General features: G+C 31.7%; 2 protein-coding genes across 2 annotated transcripts; one reads left to right on the forward strand and one right to left on the reverse strand.

The window, feature by feature from the left end:
* The first annotated feature begins 899 nt into the window (after window positions 1–899).
* LOC134723177 (uncharacterized) lies at window positions 900–5,648 on the forward strand. The gene is made up of 4 exons (XM_063586811.1): window positions 900–1,009; window positions 2,263–2,559; window positions 3,782–3,799; window positions 5,438–5,648. The coding sequence occupies exons 1-4, from the start codon at window positions 952–954 to the stop codon at window positions 5,560–5,562; spliced, it is 498 nt and encodes a 165-aa protein (XP_063442881.1). The 5' UTR covers window positions 900–951; the 3' UTR covers window positions 5,563–5,648.
* A 6,636-nt stretch (window positions 5,649–12,284) lies between these two features.
* Window positions 12,285–17,858, reverse strand: LOC134720723 (tyrosinase-like protein 1). Its single transcript, XM_063583181.1, has 4 exons — window positions 17,747–17,858; window positions 16,365–16,721; window positions 14,501–14,613; window positions 12,285–13,191 (listed from the first exon to the last, which is right to left on the reverse strand). The coding sequence occupies exons 1-4, from the start codon at window positions 17,765–17,767 to the stop codon at window positions 12,324–12,326; spliced, it is 1,359 nt and encodes a 452-aa protein (XP_063439251.1). The 5' UTR covers window positions 17,768–17,858; the 3' UTR covers window positions 12,285–12,323.
* Between the last annotated feature and the right edge of the window lie 4,766 nt (window positions 17,859–22,624).

The raw sequence follows: 22,624 nt of genomic DNA on the forward strand, positions 1-22,624 counted from the left end.
ACAGTGAACATACAATAAGATCAAAACCTTTAAATAGACTTATCAAGAAAGGATATAGGTACGATACTGTTGTCAGGTCATTAAAGATTGCTTATTTTGGCGTTAATATTGATTCACTTATAGGGTCTTTGCATCGGAACTAAACACATGTGTTCAAAAAAACAGTTGTTGTCATGACACGGGTTATGTTCTTTTCATATATGTTATGATGGTATGATACTTTTTAAAACCCCTAACGGGAAGGATTGTGCCTGATATTCATATGATGAAATCATAATCTTTCAATCAGTTTAACTGAAGTCTGGAGCTAGCATGTCAGTAAACTGCTAGTAGTCTGTTGTTATTTATGTATTATTGTCATTTTCTTTATTTTCTTTGGTTACATCTTCTAACATCAGACTTGGACTTCTCTTGAATTGAATTTTAAATGTGCGTATTACTGTTCATTTACTTTCTACATTGGCTAGAGGTATAGGGGGAGGGTTGAGATCTCATAAACATGTTTCACCCCGCCGCATTTTTGCGCCTGTCCCAAGTCAGGAGCCTCTGGTCTTGTTATTCTTGTATTGTTTTAATTTTAGTTTCTTGTGTACAATTTAGAAATTAGTATGTCTTCAAAATTGAGAAAACCTCGTACTGTATAGTTGGCAATTAAGAACTTCCACACAAGATGGAAAACCTACAAACGAGAAAACTAACGGCATATTCTATTGCAAACATATTTTCAAAAAAACAAAAATGACAGATATGGACACTCAACTACCACTTAACCACATGCTCCTGAATTTTGACAGTGTGTTCCCAACGATTAAGAAGTGCATTTTTATGTCATGTTTGAATGGATTATTACACAAACAATTACATAATCTATTTCAAAAGTTTTTTTTTTTTGTATTTCAGTTTAACCAAATTATGTGTATCAAAGGAACGTAACAGAATAAAAGTTTGAACATGACTGCAAACTGTTTATATGTGTTCCTGTTTATGCAGACCTTGATGTTAACATTGGGTAAATTAACATCAAGAATTATGTTTCACTTCTGTTAAAAATTACTTTTTTTTCCCACCACTAATTCCGATATATTTGCCTATGATAAATTGAATAATGTAATCGCAAATACAGAATGATTTACAAAACACCTTAAAATGCATAAATACCTTAAGACTTTCTGATATCCACTATACTTTGTAGTGGACAAAGGAGTTACTTGTTAAATAAATTTAAAGTCGAATATCAAATTATTTTTTTTCTACGTTTGACAACACTCATTACATGTAGTATTACACCATCAACCCAATTTTCAAGGGAAAGCCATACATAGTTGTCACGGTTAAACTCTGTAATAAGTGTTTTATTACCTACTTACTTTATAATTTTAATGGTTAAACAATTGTTACTCTAACATCTTACATAAAAATAAACATATATTATGTTTTTCATTAGAAATTCATTATAGAAATTGAGCATCATACTTAAGTCTGTAAAATACATTTCAACAGGTTTGTTTGGTCTGAAGTCTGTCTGAAAAACATATATAACACTTCAGATTAAAAAAACAAAAAAGCTTTAACAAAATGATCAATTTGCAAGGTTTTTAAAACAGTTTTTCTACTGAATATCAATTAATCTAGTGACCTGTATGTTAAAAGCTCACATGTCTTGGAAAAAGTGGCGGATTGTTGTCTTAATGCATAAAGAATCAAGTTTGATAATTATCGAAACTACAAATTATATATCCAATCAAAATACTTAAAATCAGATTTGATAATATAAACAAATTCTATGAACGCTTATTAAAAAATACTAAATATTTGAATTGCTTTCTTTAGTAAACGGAAATTCATTCATTAGAAAAAAAGGTATTATAATTATCAACTTATAAACAAATATGCTGAGTTTACCATAGTTTATTTATGTATGATGCAATAGTAAAGAGCATTTTGAAATATAAAATCATTGTTAGTTCAGTTTTTTAATCTAACATAACACTTCAAACTCATTAGGAGAACTTTCAACTATTAAAGAACTTATGCATACTTAATGTATGTATGGAAAATCACAGGCATACCACGATATGTCTTTCTACAACATACTTTTTAAAAACAGAAAGGTGGAAAATATCGATTGCAGTGTCAAGATGAACTTGCTGTTTGTCATATACTTTTGTATTTTACACAGTATTTTTTAAACAGGTAACATAAATGATTTAAATTACTAAATGTTTAAAATTTGTGTGCAATAATCATTATTTTTTTCTTCAGGTAAACTGGCTATTAAAACCAACTGCAATGTAAAAGGAAGCCCCTGTACTATATCATGTTCCATTCCCGCATATGAACAACTAGCATCATGGAGTAGAGACAACAAGCTTATGACGTCATGTTCTGAAACTTCTTTCTGTAATACGCAATCCATCCTGTTATACAGTTTTAGCGCTAATCGCACAGGAATTTATGTAGTTATCTCTGATTTGACTACAAACGAAAATGGTATAAAATGGACATGTACACATGGAGTTGATACGCCAGTTAGCATTTCTATAAGCATTCCAAAGAGAGGTAATAGTGTGTGTAATACCCTTATTAAAATGGAGAGTACAAACATAGAAACAAAAGTATAACTTTACAATTTCCTATTTAAATTCTTGGTTCAATGTCTACATCGTTAACTGCAATCCCTTATACTGAAAGTTTAGGCCTTCAATAATTATAACAAATAAAGGCAACAGTAGTATACCCCTGTTCAAAACCCATAAATTCATGGACAAAAAACAAAATCGGGGTAACAAACTAAAACCGACGGAAACGCATTAAATATAAGAGAAGAACAACGACACAACACAGAAACGCAACACACACAGACTTGGTACAGGACATTTTTAAAGGGGAATCAAAATGGTGGGTTGAACAACCCAAGTGTGATATACATTCAAACGAAACAAATATGATGCCAATAATTTCTTTTGATATTTATGCTGTTCGATTTTCAATTTGAGGTTATATGTGTTGAAACACAACAATTTGTTTTTCTATCTAAGAATTTCAATGTGTTTCAATGATTTTTAACTTCATTAACGTTTTTGGTTTTCAACTGTTTTGAATCGAGCTACATAAATGTTTTTCAAGTGACCGTCATGATTTATGATGATATATCTTAGTTACAATCCTTTTTTCTCTGACGATAATGTACCATTTGGTCGATGTCGCCACTAGAGATCATTTCATCTCCGATGACATCAACAAAATAGTCAGCACTCGAGTCATTGATACTGTTCTTGGTTGAAGTAATCTGTTCATAATATTATTAACTTTCGCACGACTAAGGATAAAATAAAAATTGGCATTTCTTTTGGTCTTACTGAAATAAAGTAAAACTAAACATGTGTTTATTTGTTGATCGTGAACAGGTATAACGTTTAAATGGATGCCTTTTGTACGCATATAATAAGTCAGCTTCGAAGAAAAAAAGTTCTAAAATCAAAATAATTCTCTTATCATACCATGCCCTATTCTAATTTTAACATGTGTTGGCATTATGTCTGTCTACATTTGACTGTACACATGGCTGACGCTTGGTATTAAGATATTAACAAATATAATGCCTACACATTGTTAAAATTATCTTAAATCATGACACGAAAGAATGACTTCTTACTTAATTGACCTTCCGACTGCTTTTATTCGAAATGACCCTCATAACAAACTTATTAATATAAAAATAATTAAGGAGATGTGGTATGTTTAAATAAAAAAATATTCCAAATTTGCTTTTGGTTTTCAGATCACATCGACGAATCAGGTAAGGAATATATGCATAGATTTTATTCTGTCACGAAGGCCGAGTTGTCTAAATATTTGTACTACTGTTATCACTAGCCAGTCAACACTGATGGTGAACTCGACTCAAATCTTTATTGACTAATTTTGTCAGTTTTCCAATGGAAGGTCGGTAGTTTTCAACATAACAACGTGTTGATAATTGCTTGATTACAGAAAAACACTGATAAAAATGCAAAAATGAACGAAAAAATACCACAGGAAAAACAGCATTTTACAAAATATACCGTAAAAATCTAAAAGTCTTACCAACAGGAACCCCACCATAAACCAGAATGGTCGCAGGTTTCCCAGCCAAATGAGCTCATCCTGCTGCACATTTGGCACCCGACAAGATACTGGTGTAAAAACGTATAATTCAGTAGGTCACATTCAGGATAATAGTGAGGGAATTTTGGTGACGACACTTGGAATATTTCTGTCGTAATTTAAAAAGAAAGGAGTAGGTCCGGTAAGGGCCCATTTCGGCCTTCAATGTCAGGTTCATTTGATGAAAGATTTCGTACACTTTTTAAACACCTAAGTGGCTACTTCATTCGATTCAATTAGTTTGTGTGAAAGATTTAAAACGATTAAACATTCCAGACGCTCACATTCAAGCTTAAATATCAAAATCTATCAAATATGCCATAACATGTCACTTTTCAGATCGTTTTTGTCTTAAACGAAAGTGGCTGCATCCGTGATCACCTTCAACATATATCGGGTACTAATTCCATTAAGTCATGCTAAATAACTGAAATCTTCCCAATTTTAGCATTTGAGTTAAATTCTAGACGATTTTTATCTTAAATGATTCTTATTAATTCTTTATATCTAAATGTAAGTTGTATTTAATGAATATACATAACAGACGGTTTTCATCTTAAATGATTCGTGTTAATTCTTTATATCTAAATGTAAGTTGTATTCAATGAATATACATAACATATTTATGTATATTCATTAAATACAACTTACATTTAGATTTTTATCTTAAATGATTCTTATTAATTCTTTATATCTAAATGTAAGTTGTATTTAATGAATATACATAACAGACGGTTTTCATCTTAAATGATTCGTGTTAATTCTTTATATCTAAATGTAAGTTGTATTCAATGAATATACATAACATATTTATGTATATTCATTAAATACAACTTACATTTAGATATAAAGAGATATAAAGAATTAACACGAATCATTTAAGATGAAAACCGTCTAGAATTTAACTCAAATGCTAAAATTGTGAAGATTTCAGTAATTTAGCATGACTTAATGAAATTAGTACCCGATATATGTGCATTTTATTGTCAAAAGAGTCCATTTTTATGTCGCAGAAGTATTAAACTTTCCAATTAATAGCTCAAAGTTTACATTATAACAATTATGAAAAACTGATTTATTTTTGGGCCATAAAGGGGTCTTACTGAATCTACTCCATTCATAGCAGTCAACCAATTCAGTGAAGTTGTCGGTCGAAGGGATAGTTTCTATTTCCCCACTTGGTGTTAAATTTGATTGTCTTCTTGTGATATTGAAGATCTTCGTTAAACAATATACAAAAAGCATAAAGAAGCCTTTTATTACTTAAATACTATTATTTTATATCTTGCAGGACTCGCTGGTGGAAGTGTAGCTGGAATAGTTATTGGTGTCTTGGTACCTGTTATCATTGGTATAATCATTATTGTATGTCTTGTTTTCCGGAATAAAAAAGACGATCGTGTTCGACTAAATTAAAATAATGAATACAAATTATAAAATAAAATGCAAATGCAAGAAGAAATTCAACTAATGCGTACAATTAACAGTAGCAAATAATTGAAGCCAAGAAAAACTTTAATTTGTTATATATTTAATTTTATACTTATTATTTAAATTTAAACTGTAAATTCGGAAAGATTATATATGGATTTGATATTTCTATTTTATTAAATACATATCCACGCTATTTTTTTTCTATATAAAGGTTAAATCCTTACTGTTCTACAGCCTGCTTTTAATTTTTGCATTGCACACTGTATGTCTTCTTTGACTGTCCATGACGTTGAAATAATAACTCCCTTGAATTTGTATAGATAATTTTAGTATCTGATGCATGATTTTTTTTTATTAGCAATTGATTTTGGCTATCAACTAGCCTTTAGAAACTGCGAGCACTCTATAATCGTACTTTTATGTTAATTTGATCTGTTGATACAATTGAAATATTTTGTTTTGATAAGTGTTTAGTCTGACTATAAATTTTCACTTTTGTTTCTCGTACTATAAAAAAAAGAATATTTCCATTTACACTGTATACATTACAACACAATTCTTTTCTTTTACTTGTGTACAATATTCTATTTGACGGCCATGTTATTTGTTCAAGTTTATGGTATACTTTCTGTAATTATTCAACATTTAAAGCTGTATACTATTGTTGCCTTTATTTATTCACCCCTTATTTTATTGATTTTGTATATATACAATGTCACGTATTCGTTCAGTGTTTTATAACTTGTGTTGATATGTTTTTTGATTTAGTTAAGCCATTTCAAATTTTATTTAGTATGTGTCTTTCGCTGTTGTTATGTTACATTATTGTTTCAGATAAGAGTGGAGGTTGCTTTTACTAAAACGTATTAAATATTTTTAAACCTGTCCTAAGTCAGGAATTTGATGTTCAGTAGTAGTTGTTTGTTGATGTGGTTCATAAATGTTTTTCGTTTCTCGGTTTTTATATAGATTAGACCGATGGTTTTTCTGTTCGGGTTTTTAAACTTATCATTTTTGGGGGATCTTTTATATCTTACTATTCGATGTAAGCTAAGGCTCCGTGTTAAAGAACTACTTTGGCCTTTAATAGTTTACTTTTAAAACTGTAACTTGGATTGAGATTTGTCTCATTTGCACTAACACCATATCTTCATAGCCATTTATCGCCAAATTGCACTTTCTTCCAATTTAGTGACGTATTCTTGCACTTGTGATATTGATATTATTGCAAGATACATGGACAATAATAAAAAAAAAACTCCGTCATTTCTACAAAAAAAGATTTAGAAATTCGAATCAAGAACGAATTTGCATAAATTAATTTGTACTAGACTTGTACTAGTCTTTGCATCGGGACTAAACACATTTATTCAAAAAAACAGTCGTTGGCATGACACGGGTTATTTTCTTCTCATATATGTTATGATGGTATGATACTAAACCCCTAACGGGAAGGGTTGTGCCTGATGTTCATATGATGAAATCATAATCTTTCAGTCAGTCTAATTGAAGTCTGGAGCTGGCTTGTCAGTTAACTGCTAGTAGTCTGTTGGTATTTATGTATTATTGTCATTTTGTGGTTACATCTTCTGACATCAGACTCGGACTTCTCTTGAACTGAATTTTAATGTGGGTGATGTTATGCTTTTACTTTTCTACATTGGCTAGAGGTATAGGGGGAGGGTTGAGATCTCACAAACATGTTTAACCCCGTCTCATTTTTGCGCCTGTTCCAAGTCAGGAGCCTCTGGCCTTTGTTAGTCTTGTATTATTTTAATTTTAGTTTCTTGTGTACAATTTGGAAATAAGTATGGCGTTCATTATCACTGAACTAGTATATATTTGTTTAGGGGCCAGCTGAAGGACGCCTCCGGGTGCGGGAATTTCTCGCTACATTGAAGACCTATTGGTGACCTTCTGCTGTTCTTTTTTTCTATGGTCAGGTTGTTGTCTTTTTGACACATTCCCCATTGCCATTCTCAATTTCATTGTAACTATTGTATTCCATTTGATTTTGTCATTTGGTAAGGAACTTTGCGTTTTGGACTTTTCTTGGAGTTTGGTTATCTTGTGTTTTACTTTATATAAAACATAGTTAAATCACAAAAGAAACAGGAATATAAAGTCCCTTATCACTTATTCCTAAAACAAAAGCTCAAACACATCAAATGAACTGATAAAAACTGTCATGTTACTGCCTTGGTAAAAACATTTTCTTTTTAAAAAGTGGTGGAATAAACCTGGTTTAAGAGGTAGCGTAACCTCTCAAATGTATGACAGACGTATGAATTCCTTTATATTTACACCGATGTGTGAAAAAACCCAACAGACATAACTGGTTATAATGTCCCAAAAAGGCGGAGATCAGTCAATATTGTGTTTTTAACTGATTCACTATAAAAACAGACACAATTTTAAGCTAAGATAAAAAAAAAAAGAATATATAGACAAAACACATTAGCAAAAACGAAAGACACAAATTTTCCTTAGTTCAACAACAACAATTGCGGGACGAACACGTTCCGAGTCTTGTCAAATGGATATTGCTAACAAAAGACCAAGCAGTAAAAGTAATAATTTACATACTAGACAAATGAAATAATACTTAAACACGTTATTAAGATAAACAACGGCAGTACTTCATTTAGGGGCATTATATAGCTTACTATGTGGTATGGGCTTTGCTCATTGTTGAAGGCCGTACGGTGACCTATAGTTATAAAATTATTGTGTCATTTGGTCCTTTGGGAATTATACCACATATTCTTTCTTATATTCAAGACCATCGTTTATAATTTTTAAAGTATGATACGAAATATTTATCAACAGGGTCTTATAATCCTTAAAGCCTTTTGATAACAAATTATGAAGATGAAAATTTCTGTAAATACGGACATTTTTTGTTCAATATCATACAATAAAGTGCTGATGAATGGATTATATTGTAACTACTATAAATTAATAAAACTGCAATTTTTCTTTTCGTGTACACACATTTTTATATTGTTGAAATCGATATTTTCTAAACTTCAAAAATATCTGATATTTAATTATGAACCTTAAAAAAAAACCAGATAGTTGTGTCCCTTCCCTGATTGTGCTGAATACATAATATTTTTTCGAAATTGCACGCTATATCTTCAGGAATTTTTGTTCAATTTTGACGACGAATCCATATGGAAGTTATTTTCCCTAATGCATTTGAAATAAGTTATATGTTTTTGTAACTGGTAAACCATTAGTAATAGAGACCTTTGATCTGTTGATTTGAGGTCATTGGTCCAATTGCAAAAAATAGAAAAAAAGTCAAGGGCAAGGGTCAATGTCAAATTCTAAATTTTGACTTTTCAATGTCACTTGACATTTTTTCACCGGAAGTTGATAATTATATCCCTTTTTCAGGCGAAAATATATAGAAACATTTATTAGATGTATCAGTTTGAAGAAACCTTCAATCGGACGCCAATAGGTAATTTTGAGTAAACCAAAAGAAGCTTCGGATCAATAATCTATAAAATTGATGTACAAAGACTTTCAATTGTTCCCTGAACAATGGGTTTTTAATTGTCTTTACAGGTTGTGTTTATATAAAAAAAAAAAACATATTAGAGGCAAAAAAAGTCTTTCAGTAATAAGGATCCGACAAAATCACCCGGAAAATACAAAACTAGATCGTCCATTGAAACATGGCTTTAATCAAAAAAAAACATTCAGTGTAGTCCCTTAGATAGTGTTATTTTCTTAAATGCGGATGTGGAATAATTGTTGTATTTACCACTGACAGTAAACCACTGCAATTATACAGAGGATAGGTGTAATGATTGTATTTACCCGAAAGTGCGCGGATGATTGCATCTTTAGTTCCTTCTATTTGCTTTGAAATTGTGTATTATATAAGTGGATTCAAATGATGCATAAGTCTACATTACATAACGGTGTTTACATTTCGCACTGCAATTGGAAATGCAGAACCGTTTCGAAGACATAAAGGTAAGTATTTTGCTCATTTGTTTGATGTCAAATTCAGATATATTGAAGATGTCCTGTCTCTCTAAAACCCACATGTCAGTCAATCAGTTATGACATTTAATATACCCTAGCTAGCTTGTGTTAACGAATACTACAGAAACTAGAATATCTGCATCATATGTTTACCTTTTCATTGATATTGATACAGATTAACGACTTCAAATAAAAATGTATGACAAACTTACGAGGACAATGCCAATTTTATATCCTCTTCGCCATCGTATAATGTGCACATTTATCAATTGATACCATACTCTCGTGCATAATGAGTCAGTGCAGACTTCGTGAATAGGGGTGTACCCCGACTAATTAAAACAGGCCGCAGATTTCAAAGGGATTTTAAAAATCATGAAACGACGCCAATATCACAAGGCATGTCAAAAATCAAAGAATGACGTAATGACAAACAAATTGCCACAAATAACTTCACAGCATATCAGAGATCAACACGAACCTTACTGAACTCAGGGGTTATTTCGTGTGCTCAGGAAGCAGATTATGTAACACCTCTTTGTCGAACATGGACAGTTACATTTGGTGACATGTACTGAAGATAGAACTGGTGACTGAAATAGACAAAATTATGTTTTTACATCCACATATCACGAAGAATATTACCATTAAGCTCTGCTGTGACCAAACTCAATAGCAACATCGTTTTGCGGTTTACGATCTTTAAATACTAAGTATCAGATCCGATCTAAAAAAAATAGCAATGTGTGTCCCATTTCTGCTTGTAAGATCCTTGATGTTGATAATTTTGATTCGCATGGCACGTGATACAGGTTGTTGACACATCCGAACTGAACATTGATGGAAGTCACCAGTTGTTGTTTAAAACATGAACATTGGTAAACCTCTGTTGCCTCAAATGTTTCTTAGAGACACACAGATAAAATATCAGCTGTTCAGAGATAATAAATTGAAGTCACGGGTTTCAAAGGTTGCGTTTTTCTTCTTTTGTGGTGCCATGGTGTTCTCATTTTATTTTCTTCTTATAAGTTTGAATGTTTCTCTGGTATCTTCTGTCTCTCTTTCATATGCTTGCATCTATTGTATTTAATAAAACTACAACCACGACTAGGCATTACACTCTCTAAAACTGTGTATTCAAATAAAGGTATTTTGAATCCTAACTTATCATACAGCCACTGCAAAGCTTTACTGGGATTAAAACATTTCTCATGAATTATAAAGACATTTCCAAAAGCAAGTTTTTTATCATCAGCAGTGCTATACAAATGCTAACCCTAGTTCAGATATCAAATCCATTCTACAGACCAAAGTGTAGTAGAGAATGATCACGACATTCGGAACAATTCACAGACTAAATTCATGTGATCATGGCATGTATATACTGTTGAACAGAGATGAATTTTCTTTTGTCTTTTGTTTAGAAATGTTTTGAGTTACAATCAGCAGGACAAGATATTACTTTCTGGACAGGGTTCATTTGATATTTTTCTTAGAGGGGCCCGGATAATGTTTGTATATGTACTCCATTTATAGGTTGATATGACCAACGTGTATTTTGCAGTGCTACATGTGGTAAAAAAAAGTTGATTATTCCATGCACAACAGGCTTTATCTCAGAAGCTTAGCATTCATATTCGCATAACTGTGGTAGGATTCTTGGCTAAAGAAATTTGTCGAATTCTTTAAAAACTTTGAACCAATACTGACATTCGAGATCTGGGAAACCTTCCATGAACGAACCTATGTCTTCAAGCCATGGATCAGAACCTTGTAATAACGTTCCAATGTTACAAAAGTAATTCCAGATGGCTGTATTAACAAACACATATGTGTTCATAATTTTGTGAAGTTTTGACGGTGGTTGTTCTCATAACTTGTAAAAAATAAATCTTTTAAACTGAAAAATACACCGGTTTTTTTTTTTTGGAAAGTCGTATACGTCTTTGAACACTCGTTAACTGATGGGTTTTTATGAAAAACCGAATAAGGAAGAAAATTGATTCAAGTTAACAATCATTCTACTGTAAAAATTCAAATTTCACTTTTTATTTAAAACGACATGTGATCTTGATTTCTTAAAAACTGCACTATATTTCCTTTTGATTATCAAAATATTCTAAAAGTACACATATGTTCGAATTGAATTGATTGAAATTTGATATAGCCGTATAGTATTTTCATTGATTGAAATTTCATATTTTAACTGAATTTTGTGAAGCCTAGGTACCCAATAAAAACATTGTAAGTCTTCCAATTTGATGTTCAATATAATGTTCATTAAAACCATGAAGGAATAATGATTCTTCAAAATCTCATCCTTGTCTAATGATACGTTTCTGTATGTAGAATTACCTGAGTGCTCATTCTTTTACAAAACACTCGATTTACATAAAAAAAATATTATTATTGAAACTTTGTCCGCCGGAACAACGACATACTTATCGTCAAGAGATGATAGACATTTCACAGCCTTTTAATTCCTAAAAACGTACTTCCGTCGATTATTCACACAGTTTTTTTTTAACTTATTTATACAATGTGAAAGTAGCGATAGCCAGAGATGCTGTTCTTATAATAAAGACAAAATGAAATCATTTTAACACAAAGTTGTATTTACTTTATTTCTTCATAATTGCTACATTAAAGATATCGATATGTTGGTGGAAATATTAACAGCAATTAAATTCGCCTAGAAACCCGATATTTATTAGACTTTGAGTTTATACTCAGCAGCATCATTATACATCAAAAGCAGAAAGAGAACGAGTATTCGGATCGAAATGCCTAACCTTAAACAAATTAAGAGGTGAACCAGGTGGAATATCCTTTAATACCTCTTGCTTAACTTTCCTCAACGCCATCACAGTTGTTGTTATATCTGACCAACCTGACGCAATATCATCTGCTGTTGCATTTTGACCCACTGAAGTTACTGCCTCTCGCGAGACACATATATCTCTTGTTGGGTCGCAGAGTAGATCTGGACTATTGGAACACTGGTTTTGACACGATGGTGCTGGAGCATATTCTCTCAGACGGGCAAATCTATTACTGAAACCTTCTTGATTAGTAATAGGCGGATTTGGTTGATATCTGTAATTGTTAAAATTCATTTGTTCATTTGGACCATGATTTTCATAACCTAATGGGTAATCTGCAGGGGCATTTCGTAATCGCTGCCTAAATAGTTCCCAGATTTTGTCAACAAATGAATGATGACACCAGAATATTGGGTCAAATGCAGCACTGATCCCGGTTTCCATGATTCCGCCTACCCATCGATGTACTATGTCATGGTAACATTCCCAGCAATACCTGACTTGATCCTGATTTACAATCTGACTATGACTTGTTCTGGAAAGAACAGCAGCTATGGCATTTTTAGAAATTAAGCCTCCCCTTCCATTAATAGCACGAGTAATAGTTCTTCCTGGTAAGTTTGCAAAGAAACCTCCGGTAACCGTATCTATCACTGGAGTCCCAAAATATTTGTTTGAAAATATAATTGTTCTTGATTGTCTATCTCCCATGGCAAAATCCAGTGAGGAGTCCCAATACGGAGCTGTTACTCCTCGTCCAAAAACAGCTTGTAATGCAGCCTCAAATCTGTTAAAGATTAAGGGAAATTAAAATAGTATTCCAAAAACTTAAAATAGCTACTAGTATATTTACATAGTGTGACCTACCGAATTAGACTATTTACCGGATTTGTTATAACATAAGCAAAAACGTCGGGTCGCCACGTGTGGAGCAGGATCTACTTACCCTTCTGAAGCAGCTGAGACCATCTTGCTTATTCTTTAGTTTTCTATGTTGTGTCATGTGTTCTATTGCGTGTCTGTTTGTCTTCTTTAATTTTAGCCAGGCTTTGTCGGTTTATTTTCGATTTATGAGATTGACTGTCCCTCTTTTACATAACTGTGCATAAAATTCACACATGTATTTATTATTAGTAATCGAAATAACAAATTTATGAACTTTGAGGGAATAGTATTGAACCGTTGTTCAAATCTCACTATTTAGTAATATACAAGGTAACCATTTTTTAGAGAATCAAATGAACTCAACAAAAGATCAAGATCGAGTGCGTAGACAGAGTCAAATTGTCATGATTAACATGCCAATTTACTCTCAGTTAAAATGGTTCTATTTACAATTGGACACAATCGAAAGCACAGTGCTATTAAAGCGGAAGGTTTGGCATGCAACAAAACCAGGTTCAACCCACCATTTTGTTCTTAAAATGTCCTATACCCAGTCAGGTAAATGGCCAATGTTATATTAAAGTTCGTTTCTGTGTATGTTTCATTTTAATGTTGTGTTTCTGTTGAGTCGTAGTTCTCCTCTTATAGTTGATGCGTTTTCCTCTGTTTAAATTTGTAACCCAGATTTGTTTGTTTTTTTCTCAATCGATTTATGAATGACGAACAGCGGTATAATACTAATGCCTTTATCTGGCATCTGGGACAACAAAATCATGTAACTAGTGAAGGCATTGTATAGTTCAAATAAATCGTAGTGGTGACCATAAAACAACTGTAATGTCGATTTCATCTTGTGTAAGGTGCACACCGTTTGTAAGAGCATACGGTGAGCACATACACGAGCATGGCCTATCAATTAAGATTTGGTATCCCCAAACAGTACAATTTGTACCTAACATTTAATAGAAGGATAAGCAAAGTAAAAAAATAAATAATCTTGAGTTAATTGTCTAGAAATGGAAACTTTCACAAAGTGTCTCTAAATTCTCTTTGATATTTTTTGTCCCGTCGGTAGTTTATTTAGTTATTTAAGTCTTTACATTTCAAGGCTGGTTTGGTTTTTTTGGTTGAGGACTCGGTATTAACTACTCGGAAAAATTCTTTCGACGTCCCATGTCTTTACAGGTTTATTTTTATTTGCTTTTACTTACAATAAAAGGTATATCCTATGCCAAGATAGAAAACCAGGTCCGTCGTGTTCCGAGTTACTCCCTGTATGAATGCTTGCAAGGATGTCGTAGGTATTCATATCAGAACGAACTCCCTGAAATATTGAATAAAATAAACGGTTATTGATCTGCTTTATTTGACCTAAATACTCAATTTGCATTACTTAGCAGTGTTGAGTGTCCTGATATAACCCCTTGTAGAAATTAGCAAATCTTTAGCTACCAGTCTTGTATTACATCTCCCGTTTTCGGTGCATGTCAAAACACGGAGGGAAACAAGATATTGCATTTTTTTCGGAATTTTTTTCTGAACTCAATTTTTTCTGTTTGATTATAGGTTTGTGCTGAATTGAAACATATATATAGACTTTAAAAAAAATCTTGCATCTTTTGGGGATATCAATCCAAGAAGTGAAAGGATATCATGTTTACTGGAAGTGGTGCGGCCTAAAAAAAAATGTTTTGACTTCAGGATTGCGTAACATTTTTTTGTCGTGGCATGACCCCTTTTTTTCGATTAAATCACAATTTCACATTAGTACATACATGATATGAACATGAAAAGATCAGCTGTTTTGCATGTAAGCCTATGGAGCAGTCAATAACAAGACCGCAACCTTTACCAGTAAAATATTTTCTTCTTGCTGATGTTTAAATGGTGAATTGCTCGTCTCAAGGATGTACTTATGTAAGGTTTTGATAGTTTTATCAGATTTTTGGACTTCTTAGTTTTTTCCCGTATAATACAATGTAAAATATTGTGACCCATAACACCCATTTATCTTTTCATACAATACTTTTAAATAGCCCATAAACATTATAAAGGTCATATGCCTAAATTGAAGCAGATTCTTGATTTTTATTCTTTTGATTTGGGACCCTTATAATACAGAAGCAAATATACGGTAAAAGTCCGAGTCAGCCTTTTCCTGCCATATTTTCCATGAAAATAAAATATCTCAAAAAGGAGATCCTTGACCTATCAGTATTTTTAGCTTATTTTGGTTCCTGAACTAATGCTCTTCCAACGTAATGTATCAATTTTAAATTATTGATTCTTTGAATTTCACCTACGTACATCCTTAAGTTCAAGATAATTGACATTCGTCTACATTCATTAAATTTAACATTATATAATACAACTATTTGTGTTTGTGATATATAAAAGCTTAAGAGTATATTGCTATTTTTTGATTTTTTTTAATCGTTTATCATTATAAATGCAACATTTAATACACCTGTAAAATATTCAATGAACAAATATAATACAACACCCCCCCCCCCCTTTTAGTTTTTATTTCAGTTGACCTTCAGAAATATCATTTTATGAAAATGTGTTCTCTATTTTCTTTCATTCGTCTCACTTTCTAATTATAAGTAAAACAAAACCTCATACTAATTAATACAATTATATTTTCCTCTTCTTTTGTTCACTTTTTACTTTATTTTGAGATTAACACAAATTATCTTAATCTATCTTACAATAAAAACCATCCCAAAGTAACAATATCATCATATAGTAAAAGTGTATTTATTATGAGGACAATATCATTATATAGTAAAAGTGTATTTATTATGAGGACAAAATAATAGATATTCAAAAACGTATTCGACTTTCGTTGCATTATCCTTTTGGTATCTTTCGCACCTCTTAAAAAAAAGACGAAACTGTAAACCTCTGTAAATGCATTTAAGTGCATTTACCGTATACATCATTTAAAATCTAAATGTAAGAGTACAAAAAGTTGTTGTACTTTAGAATTTTAAATAAAAATTTCATGAAACTATGGAGGATATTTATTCTTCCGCTATAAACAAATTATGGTCTTACTACAATAGTACTTACATAATGGTACTTTAATCTCCGTACAGCCAGTGCGTAACGTAAGAAATTATTTTCGTATGGAGCTGCTCTGACTTCCCTCCTGATTGGTACACCACTAGCCTGCCTTTTGTGTCGAGAATTCGCCGTAGTATCAGCTTCACTGTTGATCTTTCTCCATAATGCCGATAAGAAATTTTTGGAACTTGTATCATTCAGCGTCTCTACTGCCGGTTGTAGGAATTGTTTGAAGCATATTATATCAATCCCCCTCTCAAAACAGTCTGTTTTGTAATAGGTGGCATTTGTTTGATTGTTCAAAGTATTTGCTTCTACATTTTGAAGAAAAGACGCTATGAGCAAAGACAGCAACAGACTGATCTGAAAAACAAAACCTATCAATGTTTAAAGATTTTTTGACGGTTTTCTGAAAAAATGTTACTACAATAAATTAATTAAGGTAGAAACTCATCTCTATGCAAGTTTTTTATTTGAAACAATTTTTATTTTAATAATCTTTTTTATCAATTAACCTGTAGAAAAATCGATCAAGTACCAATAATGCACTGTCTAAAGTATACAAACTAGAATATGTGTTACTTATAGAAAGCCATACTTTTTAAATAAAATAATATGTTTGGTATTTGTAAATTGTTTGGTATCTGACAATTGTTTGGTTTCTGTCAATCGGTTGGTATCTGTCAATTGTTTTGTTTCTGTCAATTGATTAACCATAAATGTTCAATTCAAATATCAATTTATTTTTTTATTATCATTTCATTACACGGATACTAATAGGTAATCATATTACAATGCATTTTGTATTGTATAAAAGTTTCTTTTGTCTGAACAAAACCAATGAAATATATCTCATAATTTATAACATTGTTTTAAAGATCGTCAACTATATAGATATAAAAGTATAAATAGTAGAGGCCGATATTCCAGTAGACAACTTTCGAATTCGTGCACTTCCCCGTACATATTCTTTGTCACAATGCTCATGGTATTTCGTCACAGTAATCAGAACCGATTGTTTAATGACGTCGATCAGAACAATTGACCGCATTCATTAAAAAATCAAATCGAGACCGTTGTTTAAGTCGGTGAATTTGAAAAGCGTTACTGTTTTATTTGTTTGTTTTGTTATGTTAGCCTCTGGTCGAAACTTGACTATTTTGTAAGGTTTGTAATTCAAGCCTCTGGTGGTAACTAATAGAAAAATAAATGAAATTAACAAAAACTGCTTGCTTTACATAATTAATGTAAACACAATTGCTGGAAAAGTCAAACATAACTTTTGTAAGATGGATCTTATTGAATACCATAGTGCTCGATATGAACATATGCAGTAGCTTGTAATCGACTTTCAGGCAGTCAGTTAAGATATTTTAAAAAACACCTACCGAGGTTGTGTCGATATGCATCCTACAACCGATCCAAGTGCAAATCCTGAATGAATGACTTTTGAGAGTAAATGTTTTGTTGAACAAAGTACATAATTATGATTAAATCAACATTCAATATGTTAATCAAATGACGGATTGTTACATTTTGCAATCAATTTGGTTTTGATTTACAAGGTAAATGCCCTCTCGAATGCACAATTAGAAAAACCACATGCATTTGAGGAAACGAAATACTCGTTGTTGAAATTTCATATACGAGCATGAATTTGGTAAAACCATGATACTACTTTTTAGTTTTTTTTATCGTTTCCCCTTTTATACATATTGAACTTGCGATGAAACAAAAGAGTACACACAATTCCTCACAAATTTATCTTTTTGATAACTTGCTGAACTAATATGATACCTAAAAAAAACCAAGAAAAAACCAATAATCTTTAAATAACAAATACTAACCATGTGTTTTCTATTAGGTACTTGTAGGATGAGGAATAAAGCAGATATAATTATTGTTGTTTAAATTTATTACTCTTTTTATAATGATAAAAATATAACAGGTATAAATGATGATGATGATGAAGATGATGATGATAGTTCACCTATTGCATGAAAAGACATTGAGGTGCTGAGCTCGATTCCCGTTCAATTCCGATATTAACTGATAAGATAACCGAGAATGCGGATTCTCTCTGTGTACTCTGATGTCCTCCACAAACAAAAACCGGGCGACTCTATATAGTCACGAGCGCTGGAAAAGAAATAAAGTGATATGGAGTTTAGAATTGTAATGTACCCATTAATATTAGTTTTTTTTGGTACAACATGTGGTTTTTTTGTTGTTTTTTGTTTGTTTTTTTTTGGGGGGGGGGGGGGGGGGGTAATTATCAATGCTTCGAACAGGTTAAATCATTTACGACTGACTTGGGTATCACCAGCCCAGTAGTCCACACTTCGGTGTTGACATGAATATCAATAATGTGGTAATTTTTTGATAAAATTCCTGTTAACAAAAGTTTAACTTTTTCGAAAAACTAAGGATTTTCTTTTTCCAGGCATAGATTTCCTTAGCCGTATTGGGCACACCTTTTTGGAATTGTGGATCCTCAATGCTTTTCAACTTTGTTATTGTTTGGCTCTATAAATATTTTGATATGAGCGTCACTGATGAGTCTTATGTAAACGAAACGCGCGTCTGACGTACTAAATTATAATCCTGGTTCCTTTGGGTATCACCAGCCCAGTAGTCAACACTTCGGTGTTGACATGAATATCAATAATGTGGTAATTTTTTGATAAAATTCCTGTTAACAAAAGTTTAACTTTTTCGAAAAACTAAGGATTTTCTTTTTCCAGGCATAGATTTCCTTAGCCGTATTGGGCACAACTTTTTGGAATTTTGGATCCTCAATGCTCTTCAACTTTGTTATTATTTGGCTCTATAAATATTTTGATATGAGCGTCACTGATAAGTCTTATGTAGACGAAACGCGCGTCTGGCGTACTAAATTATAATCCTGGTTCCTTTGATAACTATTGTATTGTTTGTTCTTATGGTGTGCAGGTTTTGGAAAGTCTTGAACACTCACAAGCATGTTTAGCCCCGTGATATTCTATATATACCAGTCCCAATTAAAATTATTTGTTTTACACTTGAATGTACATTTATTGCACTAAACCTGTTATAATATAATTATATGGATTTTCTTGTTTACATTTACCTAGAAGTTCAGTGTTTTTATAATTGTATGTTCTTACTAAGAAACCACATTGAAGGAAGATAAAGCATTTCAAGAACTTGAAGCAAGACTTACATTCCCTAGTAGTTGTATTTAAACTAAAACAATCTTTATTTAACTCTATTGGGGTTTAAACAATTAAAAGCAGATATGAACAAACTGTAGAATCCATGATAAAGACATCAGAAGTTAACAAAAAAACTCAAAATTTGACAAACAGATGATACAATTATGTCCTCCTTTCATCCAATAAGACAACACCGGATAAGACTTATCTGCGAGTTGTCATTACATGAACAACAAGACGGTAGTCAATATATGTTTTACTTTAGGGAATCTAAGAAAACTGTTGATTTTGGTAGGGTTTGTGATGCTCACGAATTTTAAGCTTTCCGTATCAAATTTGGTAAACTGCTTTTTTTGTAAGCTTGTCTTCAACTTTTGCAATCTTAAACGTCTCATTTCAGAAGCCTTGATTTTATTTCAAGCGAAGCTGACCATAAAAGAATTTGACAATTTCGTCGTTTTGTAATAATGCAGCTCGTAACGTTATTAAGTATTTGATAATCCCTGGCTTTCGATGATTAGATATGAGTTTTCTTGAATAAGTATAGTCTAGAAAATCTCATCCGACTAACACAGTTAATCCAGTGTATATTTATCTATTCCCTTCCGCTCTTTTAAAATGCGGTTTGAAATCTTCCAACAGCTTCTTTCCTTCCACTCTTTGACTTTTAGATAATTAAAACTTGTATGTTTTTATCAATACGTTGTTTAACTGAATCTGAAGTTGCGGTTTCAGTGTAAACGATTCACGAGGTAAAAAGTTGTAACAAATATTTCAAAAAATCAAATTTTAATCAGTGGTTCATAAAGTTTCAAAACATATCACGTTTAACCAATTACAAAAAAAAAACCAGGAGAGATGTTTTCCGTGTTAAAACATAACAAAAGTTAAGTGTGATTGACGAGTTTCTAAAATTAATATTTTGCAGAAATACAATTTTACAACTTTATTGTTCTATTCCTAGTTTTTACTGACTCATCATTTGACAAGATCGACATGTATACTTCAGCTGTCAATATGTCATTAAAATAAAATAAATATTCGTTTATGATGAGGATCATTTTTTACCCAATATCCTTATGTTTGAAAAAAAAAACAATTATTTGTCAAAAGTGTAAAGACAAATAGTTGGATTTTGTTTAACAGTCAATTGACGTGAACCAAGTGTTGAACACCGTACTTTGATATATAATTTGTTTACTTTTACAAATTTTGACTTGGATGGACATGTGTGTCGTTTGCACCCATTCCACGTCTTCTTGTATCTATATACCTTCATTTTTGGTTCTAATCGCATGATATGCTTGAAAATAAAAACAAAAGCGATGTTAACAAGGTTGTGTGTTTCAACTGCTCTTGATTTATTTTGACAATACGGTGCAGTAAATAAAAAATCAAACGAAAAGGTCGGTACCTGAAAAGGTCAATTGTTAACTGTTAGTGGCGGGCCTTTAGCAGAACAAATCACAGAATTCATACGAAATAGAATAAGATCAAGATTTTTTTTTTTTAAATAAAAAAATCAATATTAAAATCAACTCTGTACTATCCTTATCATACTGATAAACAAACATTTTAAATACAAGCCTCTGCAATGCATAAAAATTAATACATTTTCAAAAATGAATTCATAAAAATGAACAATGAAATAACACTTTGTAAATTGTTTGCGTATTCAATTATCTACCTTTACCACACAGAATAAAACTTCAAATATTTTTTTATATTTTTTTATAATACTGAGGTACTTGTTTATGACTTTGTAAAGTAATTAACGGTCAGATTGTACCATATGTGTATTTTTACAATTTATGTCTCTCCAGTGATGCTCGGAGGGGCACAGATAAAGCATATAAACATAATAGAATTACCTCGTTTTTGGATTGTGCGAAAAACCTTTGAATACAATTAAATTATCCTGTCGGTGTTTTTCATGACTTGTTTTCTGAATAGTATCGGTATGGTGAGTTGAGTTATTTTCAATAGTTTCGTAAACAGTTTGTTCATACTACTTTTCCATTTAAGAGGAATGGTTTGGTACTTATAAAAAATAAAAAAAACGCCTCATTCTGAATATATATAAATAATTTTTAAAAAAAATGTGGTATGATTGCTAATGAAACAACTCTCCACAATATAACAAATGACACAGAAATTAACAAATATTGGTCACCATACAGTCTTCAACAATGAGCAAAGCATATACCACATAGTCAGCTATAAAAGGCCCCGAATTGTCAAAGGTTAAACAATTCAAACAAGAAAACTAACGGCCTAGTTTATGTACAAAAAATGAAAAAAAACAAATATGTTACACTTCAAAAAACCACAACAACTGCGTTACAGGCTTCTAAATTGGACCAGGCAAATACATTTAGAATGTGGCAGGTTTGAATATGTTAGCGAGATACCAACCCTCCCCTCACATGGTATAGTAGTGTAACAGTGCAATAATAAAAGAACGAACTATAAAAATCAGTTGAAAAAGTCTTAACTCGTCATAGCCTGAATCAGTGATTGTGGTGTGTTGCTGTATTGTCTCTTATCGTATTTTTGTATGTAATTTTGCTAAAAAAAAACAAGCCGTAAGTTTTCTCGTTTGAATTGTTTTACTTTTGTCATTCCGGAGCCTTTTCCAGCTGACTATGTGGTAAGTTTTGTGTTCATTGTTCACTTCATACGTAGACAAATAGTTGTTATCAAATATCATATTTGGTCACTGGTAGAGATGTGTCTCAATAGCATTCATATCGTAATAATTTTTTAATCTTGATCGTCCTTTTAGTTTGGTTCTCCATTGTGACTTTTCAACTCTCTAAAACACCATTTCAATCTTATCAAACGAAAGTATTCTTCTACTATGAAATCTGCGATGAAATAGTTAAAGCATGTATTTTCCCCTGAACAACGTCCGTTTCTGAAATAAACTTTTTGACAATTTTTCAGGTATTCTTATGGACACTAAATGTTTGCTTTTACAGCAGACATCTTCGTGTTTGTTTTGCTGTAGATTTGAAATAATAAACAGTATATGACATCATTATTTTTAAGGTAATCCTATTTGTAAAGATT

Source organism: Mytilus trossulus, chromosome 6 (genome assembly GCF_036588685.1).
Source record: "Mytilus trossulus isolate FHL-02 chromosome 6, PNRI_Mtr1.1.1.hap1, whole genome shotgun sequence".
Taxonomy (NCBI): domain Eukaryota; kingdom Metazoa; phylum Mollusca; class Bivalvia; order Mytilida; family Mytilidae; genus Mytilus; species Mytilus trossulus.